Source organism: Carcharodon carcharias, assembly GCF_017639515.1.
Source record: "Carcharodon carcharias isolate sCarCar2 chromosome 39 unlocalized genomic scaffold, sCarCar2.pri SUPER_39_unloc_8, whole genome shotgun sequence".
Classification (NCBI taxonomy): Eukaryota; Metazoa; Chordata; class Chondrichthyes; order Lamniformes; family Lamnidae; genus Carcharodon; species Carcharodon carcharias.
The window spans coordinates 410830-419968 of record NW_024470847.1 but is presented as its reverse complement, the minus strand read 5'-3'; the positions used below and the strand labels follow the sequence as shown (position 1 = coordinate 419968).

Below are 9139 nucleotides of genomic sequence, written 5' to 3'. Positions count from 1 at the left end.
AAAAAAGCTTCTCCTCACATCCCCCCTAAACCTCCTGCCCCCCTCACCTTGAACTTGTGTCCCCCTCGTGACTGACCCTTCAACTATCCCCCCTGTCCATGCCGCTCATAATCTTGTCCACCTCGATCAGGTCGCCCCTCAGTCTTCTCTGCTCCAACCAAAACAACCCAAGTCTATCCGACCTCTCTCCATAACTTAAATGTTTCATCCCAGGCAACATCCTGGTGAATCTCCTCTGCACCCCCTCCAGGTCAATCACATCCTTCCAATAATGTGGTGACCAGAACTGCACACAGTACTCCAGCTGTGGCCTCACCAAGGTTCTATACAACTCCAACATCACCTCCCTACTTTTGTAATCTATGCCTCGATTGATAAAGGCAAGTGTCCCATATGCCTTTTTCACCACCCCACTAACATGCCCCTCCGCCTTCAGAGATCTATGGACACACACGCCAAGGTCCCTTTGTTTCTCAGAACTTCCTAGTGTCATGCCGTTCATTGAATACTTCCTTGTCAAATTACTCCTTCCAAAGTGTATCATCTCAGACTTTTCAGGGTTAAGTTCCATCTGCCACTTATCTGCCCATTTGACCATCCCGTCTATATCTTCCTGTAGCCCAAGACACTCAACCTCACTGTTAACCACCCGGCCAATCTTGTGCAGCGGAAGGTTTTGTTACATCAAAAGGACAATATAAATACTCTTTCTTATGAAACAATCGCTTGAAAGATGGGAGCAAGCAGGTGACAGCCAGGAAGAGAACAGGAAATTCTATTCATGTCAGCACCACACAGTTTAATCGCACTGTTATTGGAATTTCTATTGAAGGGAATATAAATACACAGCTTCAAGACAGGACATCAACTGAGCAAACTCCATCTCAAAGTTTCTTCATCCACTCCAGCGATGGTCCGATCTTGTCACTAGGGTGGGAAGGTATGTCTGGCATGTTCCCATCATCCCGGACAGGGACTGGTGAGAGACCAAGGAAGAAACGGTCAGAATTCAGGTAGAGAGAGAGACAGAGCACAAAAACAGGTGCGTTACAAACAGATACTGAACAGGGAGGAGTGTGGGGTATATCAGAGTGTTACAGTGAGGGGTGTGGGTATATCAGAGTGTTACAGTGAGGTGTGTGGGTATATCAGAGTGTTACAGTGAGATGTGTGGGGTATATCAGAGTGTTACACTGAGGGGTGTGTGGGTATATCAGAGTGTTACAGTGGGGGGTGTGGGGTATTTCAGAGTATTACAGTGAGGGGTGTGGGATATATCAGACTGTTACAGTGAGGGGTTTGAGGTATATCAGAATGTTACAGTGTGGGGTGTGAGGCATATCAGAGTGTTACAGTGAGGGGTGTGGGGTATATCAGTGTGTTACAGTGAGGGGTGTGGGGTATATCAGAGTGTTACAGTAAGGGGTGTGGGGTATATCAGAGTCTTACAGTGAGGGGTGTTGGATATATCAGAGTGTTACAGTGGGGGGTGTGGGATACATCGGAGTGTTACAGTGAGGGGTGTGGGATATATCAGGGTGTTACAGTAAGGGGTGTGGGGTATATCAGAGTGTTGCAGTGAGGGGTGTGGGGTATATCAGATTGTTACAGTGAGGGGTGTGGGGTATATCAGAGTGTTACAGTGAGGGGTGTGGGATATATCAGAGCGTTACAGTGAGGGGTGTGGGATATATCAGAGTGTTACAGTGAGGGGTGTGGGGTATATCAGAGTGTTACAGTGAGGGGTGTGGGGTATATCAGAGTGTTACAGTGAGGGGTGTGGGCTGTATCAGAGTGTTACAGTGAGGGGTGTGGGGTATATCAGAGTGTTACAGTGAGGGGTGTGGTGTATATCAGAGTGTTACAGTGAGGGGTGTGGGATATATCAGAGTGTTACAGTGAGGGGTGTGGGATATATCAGAATGTTACAGTGAGGGGTGTGGGATATATCAGAGTGTTACAGTGAGGGGTGTGGGATATATCAGAGTGTTACAGTGAGGGGTGTGGGATATATCAGAATGTTACAGTGAGGGGTGTGGGATATATCAGAGTGTTACAGTGAGGGGTGTGGGATATATCAGAATGTTACAGTGAGGGGTGTGGGATATCTCAGTGTTACAGTGAGGGGTGTGGGATATATCAGAGTGTTACAGTGAGGGGTGTGGGATATATCAGAGTGTTACAGTGAGGGGTGTGGGATATATCAGTGTTACAGTGAGGGGTGTGGGATATATCAGAGTGTTACAGTGAGGGGTGTGGGATATATCAGAGTGTTACAGTGAGGGGTGTGGGATATATCAGAGTGTTACAGTAAGGGGTGTGGTGTATATCAGAGTGTTACAGTGAGGAGTGTGGGATATATCAGAGTGTTACAGTGAGGGGTGTGGAGCATATCAGAGTGTTACAGTGAGGGGTGTGGTGTATATCAGAGTGTTACAGTGAGGGGTGTGGGATATATCAGAGTGTTACAGTGAGGGGTGTGGAGTATATCAGAGTGTTACAGTGAGGGGTGTGGGATATATCAGAGTGTTACAGTGAGGAGTGTGGGATATATCAGAGTGTTACAGTGAGGTGTGTGGGATATATCAGAGTGTTACAGTGAGGAGTGTGGGGTATATCAGAGTGTTACAGTGAGGGGTGTGGAGTATATCAGAGTGTTACAGTGAGGGGTGTGGAGTATATCAGAGTGTTACAGTGAGGGGTGTGGAGTATATCAGAGTGTTACAGTGAGGGGTGTGGTGTATATCAGAGTGTTACAGTGAGGGGTGTGGTGTATATCAGAGTGTTACAGTGAGGGGTGTGGAGTATATCAGAGTGTTACAGTGAGGGGTGTGGAGTATATCAGAGTGTTACAGTGAGGGGTGTGGAGTATATCAGAGTGTTACAGTGAGGGGTGTGGAGTATATCAGAGTGTTACAGTGAGGGGTGTGGAGTATATCAGAGTGTTACAGTGAAGGGTGTGGAGTATATCAGAGTGTTACAGTGAGGGGTGTGGAGTATATCAGAGTGTTACAGTGAGGGGTGTGGGTATAGCAGAGTGTTACAGTGAGGGGTGTGGGTATACCAGAGTGTTACAGTGAGGGGTGTGGAGTATATCAGAGTGTTACAGTGAGGGGTGTGGGGTATATCAGAGTGTTACAGTGAGGGGTGTGGAGTATATCAGAGTGTTACAGTTAGGGGTGTGTGGGGTATATCAGAGTGTTACAGTGAGGGGTGTGGGGTATACCAGAGTGTTACAGTGAGGGGTGTGGGGTATATCAGAGTGTTACAGTGAGAGGTGTGGAGTATATCAGAGTGTTACAGTGAGGGGTGTGTTGTATATCAGAGTGTTACAGTGAGGGGGTGGGGAGGTGAGGGGTGGGGGGTGAGGTTGAGGGATATATCAAGAGTGTCACGGTGGGACTGTCTCTGTCCCAGATCCTACCTGGATATTTGTAGGGAACAGCCTTGTTCAGACGAGCCTGTGTATCTGCCATTGGACTCACCGCTGCTGTGATTAACGCTGTAAAACATCACACCCACTATAACCATCAGACACACACAGCAACCCGACTCCTGCACTGAGGGGGTGGACTGACCCCTCGCTGGGGGGGGAGGGGGATGTGTCTCCCCGTGGGGACTGACCCCTCGCTGGGGGGGGAGGGGGATGGGTCCTCCCCGTGGGGACTGACCCCTCGCTGGGGGGTGGGGAGGGGAGAGCCGGAAAGAGTCTGCTCTACTAACCCCCTCTCTGCCCCCCGAAGCCCCTCTCTCTGCACTCCCAACCCCCTCTCTCTAACCCCCCCAACCTCCTCTCTCTGCCCCCCCAACCCCCTCTCTCTGCCCCCCAACCCCCTCTCTCTGCCCCCCCAACCCCCTCTCTCTGCCCCCCCAACACACCCTCTCTGCCCCAACCCCCTCTCTCTGCCCCCCCAACCCCCTCTCTCTGCCCCCCCAACCCCCTCTCTCTGCCCCCCCAACCCCCTCTCTCTGCCCCCCCAACCCCCTCTCTCTGCCCCCCCAACCCCCTCTCTCTGCCCCCCCAACCCCCTCTCTCTGCCCCCCCAACCCCCTCTCTCTGCCCCCCCAACAGCCCCTCTGCCCGAACACCCCCTCTCTGCCCCAACACCCCCTCTCTGCCCCAACACCCCCTCTCTGCCCCAACACCCCCTCTCTGCCCCAACACCCCTCTCTGCCCCCCAACACCCCCTCTCTGCCCCCCCAACACCCCCTCTCTGCCCCCCCAACACCCCCTCTCTGCCCCCCCAACACCCCCTCTCTGCCCCCCCAACACCCCCTCTCTGCCCCCCCAACACCCCCTCTCTGCCCCAACATCCTCTCTCTCTGCCCCCCCAACAGCCCCTCTCTGCCCCCCCAACACCCCCTCTCTGCCCCAACATCCCCTCTCTGCCCCAACACCCTCTCTCTGCCCCCCCAACACCCCCTCTCTCTGCCCCACCAACACCCTCTCTCTGCCCCCCCCAACCCCTCTCTCTGCCCCCCCAACACCCCCTCTCTCTGCCCCCCCAACACCCCCTCTCTCTGCCCCCCCAACACCCCCTCTCTCTGCCCCACCAACACCCCCTCTCTCTGCCCCCCCAACACCCCCTCTTTGCCCCCCAACACCCCTCTCTCTGCCCCCCCAACACCCCCTCTCTCCCCCCCCAACACCCCCTCTCTGCCCCCCCAACACCCCCTCTCTGCCCCAACACCCCCTCTCTGCCCCCCCAACACCCCCTCTCTGCCCCCCCAACACCCCCTCTCTGCCCCCCCAACACCCCCTCTCTCCCCCCCCAACACCCCCTCTCTGCCCCCCCAACACCCCCTCTCTGCCCCAACATCCTCTCTCTGCCCCCCAACATCCTCTCTCTGCCCCCCAACACCCCCTCTCTGCCCCCCCCCCAACACCCCCGCTCTGCCCCCCAACACCCCCGCTCTGCCCCCCAACACCCCCCTCTCTGCCCCAACACCCTCTCTCTGCCCCCCAACACCCCCTCTCTGCGCCCCCAACACCCCCTCACTGCCCCAACTCCCCTCTCTCTGCCCCCCCAACACCCCCTCTCTGCCCCACAACACCCCCTCTCTGCCCCCCAACACCCCCTCTCTGCCCCCCCAACACCCCCTCTCTGCCCCCCCCAAATCCCCCTCTCTGCCCCAACTCCCCTCTCTCTGCCCCACAACACCCCCTCTCTGCCCCCCCAACACCCCCTCTCTGCCCCCCCAACACCCCCGCTCTGCCCCCCAACACCCCCGCTCTGCCCCCAACACCCCCTCTCTCTGCCCCCCAACACCCCCTCTCTGCCCCCCCAAAACCCCCTCTCTGTCCCCCCCAACACCCCTCTCTCTGCCCCCCAACACCCCTCTCTCTGCCCCCCCAGCACCCCCTCTCTGCCTCCCCCAAACCCCCTCTCTGCCGCCCAACACCCCCTCTCTCTGCCCCCCAACACCCCCTCTCTGCCCCCCCAGCACCCCCTCTCTGCCTCCCCCAAACCCCCTCTCTGCCGCCCAACACCCCCTCTCTCTGCCCCCCAACACCCCCTCTCTGCCCCCCCAAACCCCCTCTCTGTCCCCCCCAACACCCCTCTCTCTGCCCCCCCAGCACCCCCTCTCTGCCCCCCCAACACCCCCTCTCTGCCCCTCCAAACCACTCTCTCTTCCCCCCAAAACCCCCTCTCTCTGCCCCCCAAAACCCCCTCTCTCTGCCCCCCAACACCCCTCTCTCTGCCCCCCCCAACACCCCCTCTCTCTGCTCCTCCAACACCCCTCTCTCTGCCCCCCAACACCCCTCTCTCTGCCCCCCCAACACCCCCTCTCTCTGCCCCTCCAACACCCTCTCTCTGCCCCCCAAACCCCTCTCTCTGCCCCACAAGCCCCTCTCTCTGCCCCACAAACCCCTCTCTTTCTGCCCCCCAACACCCCCTCTTTCTGCCCCGCCAACCCCTCTCTCTGCCCCCCAGCACCCCTCTCTCTGCCCCAACACCCCCTTTCTCTGCCCCATCCCCTCTCTCTGCCCCCCAACCCCCTCTCTCTGCCCCCCAACACCCCCTCTCTCTGCCCCCCAACACCCCTCTCTCTGCGCCCCCAGCACCCCCATCTCTCTGCCCCCCCAACCCGTCTCTCTGCCCCAACACCCCTCTCTCTGCCCCAACACACCTCTCACTGCCCCACTAACCTTCCATCAGCTCCCGCCTGCCCCCTCTCTCTCTCTCTCTTTCTCACTGACTTACCAATGGATCCTATGGCGAGGGATGTCATGATCACAGGCTCCTTAGACCAGGCATTCTTCAAAAAGATCCAACTCCTGGCTCAGTGAAAGAGTTGGAAAGAGTCACAACAGATCAACCTCATACACGCTCCAAAATCAACCGATACCTGCCCCTCTCTCCAGAGAGGTTACGTTCCAGATTCCCGGGTATCTGTTATTCTACATATAAAACCACCCCGAACCCCTCGATTAGATTCCAGTCTGTAACTCACTCCCGGGTATCTGTTATTCTATATATAAACCACCCCGAACCTCTCGAATAGATTCCAGTCTGTAACTCACTCCCGGGTATCTGTTATTCTATATATAAACCACCCCGAACCTCTCGAATACATTCCAGTCTGTAACTCACTCCCGGGTATCTGTTATTCTATATATAAACCACCCCGAACCTCTCGAATAGATTCCAGTCTGTAACTCACCCCCGGATATCTGTTATTCTACATATAAAACCACCCCGAACCCCTCGATTAGATTCCAGTCTGTAACTCACTCCCGGGTATCTGTTATGCTATATATAAACCACCCCGAACCCCTCGATTAGATTCCAGTCTGTAACTCACTCCCGTGTATCTGTTATTCTATATATAAACCACCCAGAACCCCTCAATTAGATTCCAGACTGTAACTCACTCCTGGGTATCTGTTATTCGATATATAAACCACCCCGAACCCCTCGATTAGATTCCAGACTGTAACTCACTCCTGGGTATCTGTTATTCTATATATAAACCTCCCTGAACCCCTCGATTAGATTCCAGTCTGTAACTCACTCCTGGGTATCTGTTATTCTATATATAAACCTCCCTGAACCCCTCGATTAAATTCCATTGTGTAATCACTCCCGAGTATCTGTTATTCTATATATAATCTACCCCAAACCCCTCGATTAGATTCCAGACTGTAACTCACTCCCGGTATCTGTTATTCTATATATAAACCACCCAGAACCCCTCGATTAGATTCCAGACTGTAACTCACTCCCGGGTATCTGTTATTCTATATATAAACCACCCCGAACCCCTCGATTAGATTCCAGTCTGTAACTCACTCCCGGGAATCTGTTTTTCTATATATAAACCCCCCGAACCCCTCGATTAGATTCCAGTCTGTAACTCACTCCTGGGTATCTGTTATTCTATATATAAACCTCCCTGAACCCCTCGATTAAATTCCATTGTGTAATCACTCCCGTGTATCTGTTATTCTATATATAAACCACCCAGAACCCCTCAATTAGATTCCAGACTGTAACTCACTCCTGGGTATCTGTTATTCTATATATAAACCACCCAGAACCCCTCGATTAGATTCCAGACTGTAACTCACTCCCGGGTATCTGTTATTCGATATATAAACCACCCCGAACCCCTCGATTAGATTCCAGACTGTAACTCACTCCTGGGTATCTGTTATTCTATATATAAACCACCCAGAACCCCTCGATTAGATTCCAGACTGTAACTCACTTCCGGGTATCTGTTATTCTATATATAAACCACCCCAAACCCCTCGATTAGATTCCAGTCTGTAACTCACTCCCGGGAATCTGTTTTTCTATATATAAACCCCCCGAACCCCTCGATTAGATTCCAGTCTGTAACTCACTCCTGGGTATCTGTTATTCTATATATAAACCTCCCTGAACCCCTCGATTAAATTCCATTGTGTAATCACTCCCGAGTATCTGTTATTCTATATATAATCCACCCCAAACCCCTCGATTAGATTCTAGTCTGTAACTCACTCCCGGGTATCTGTTATTCTATATATAAACCATCCCGAACCCCTCGATTAGATTCCAGTCTGTAACTCACTCCCGGGTATCTGTTATTCTATATATAACCCAACCCGAACCCCTCGATTAGATTCCAGTCTGTAACTCACTCCCGGGTATCTGTTATTCTATATAGAAACCACCCCGAGCCCCTCGATTAGATTTCAGTTTGTAACTCACGCCCAGGTATCTGTTATTCTATATATAAACCACCCTGAACCCCTCGATTAGATTCCAGTCTGTAACTCACTCCCGGGTATCTGTTATTCTATATATAAACCACCCAGAACCCCTCGATTAGATTCCAGTCTGTAACTCACTCCCGGGTGTCTGTTATTCTATATATAAACCACCTTGAATCCCTTGTGTTTGCAACATCAAATTTCCATCCCTAAACCTCTCTCTGTCTCTCTTTCTGGCTGTCTCTCTCTCTCTTTCTGGCTGTCTCTCTCTCTTTCTCTTTCTGGCTGTCTCTCTCTCTTTCTCTTTCTGGCTGTCTCTCTCTCTTTCTCTTTCTGGCTGTCTCTCTCTCTTTCTCTTTCTGTCTCTCTCTCTTTCTGTTTGTCTCTCTCTCTTTCTGTTTGTCTCTCTCTCTCTTTCTGTCTGTCTGTCTCTCTCTTTCTGTTTGTCTCTCTCTCTTTCTGTCTGTCTGTCTCTCTTTCTGTCTGTCTGTCTCTCTTTCTGTCTGTCTCTCTCTCTTTCTGTTTGTCTCTCTCTCTTTCTGTTTGTCTCTCTCTCTTTCTGTCTGTCTGTCTCTCTCTTTCTGTTTGTCTCTTTCTGTTTGTCTCTCTCTCTCTTTCTGTTTGTCTCTCTCTCTCTTCTGTTTGTCTCTCTCTCTCTTTCTGTCTGTCTCTCTCTCTCTTTCTGTCTCTCTCTTTCTGTCTCTCTCTCTCTTTCTGTTTGTCTCTCTCTCTGTTTGTCTCTCTCTCTGTTTGTCTCTCTCTTTCTGTCTGTCTCTCTCTTTCTGTTTGTCTCTCTCTCTCTTTCTATTTGTCTCTCTCTCTCTTTCTGTCTGTCTCTCTCTCTTTCTGTCTCTCTCTCTCTTTCTGTTTGTCTCTCTCTCTGTCTGTCTGTCTCTCTCTTTCTGTTTGTCTCTCTCTCTCTTTCTGTCTGTCTCT

The 9139-nt window shown here is 52.4% G+C and overlaps 1 protein-coding gene across 1 annotated transcript in view; it reads right to left on the bottom strand.

Moving 5' to 3' along the window:
• Positions 1-816: 816 nt before the first annotated feature.
• Positions 817-9139, bottom strand: part of LOC121274995 (NADH dehydrogenase [ubiquinone] 1 alpha subcomplex subunit 3-like) — a 15790-nt gene continuing 7467 nt past the window's right edge. Inside the window, exons 3-5 of the mRNA XM_041182391.1 lie at positions 6207-6280; positions 3425-3502; positions 817-976 (exon numbers count right to left, since the gene is read on the bottom strand). Of these exons, the coding sequence (XP_041038325.1) occupies positions 885-976; positions 3425-3502; positions 6207-6280 (244 nt within the window). The 3' untranslated portion in view covers positions 817-884. The remainder of the gene's footprint in view (positions 977-3424; positions 3503-6206; positions 6281-9139) is intronic.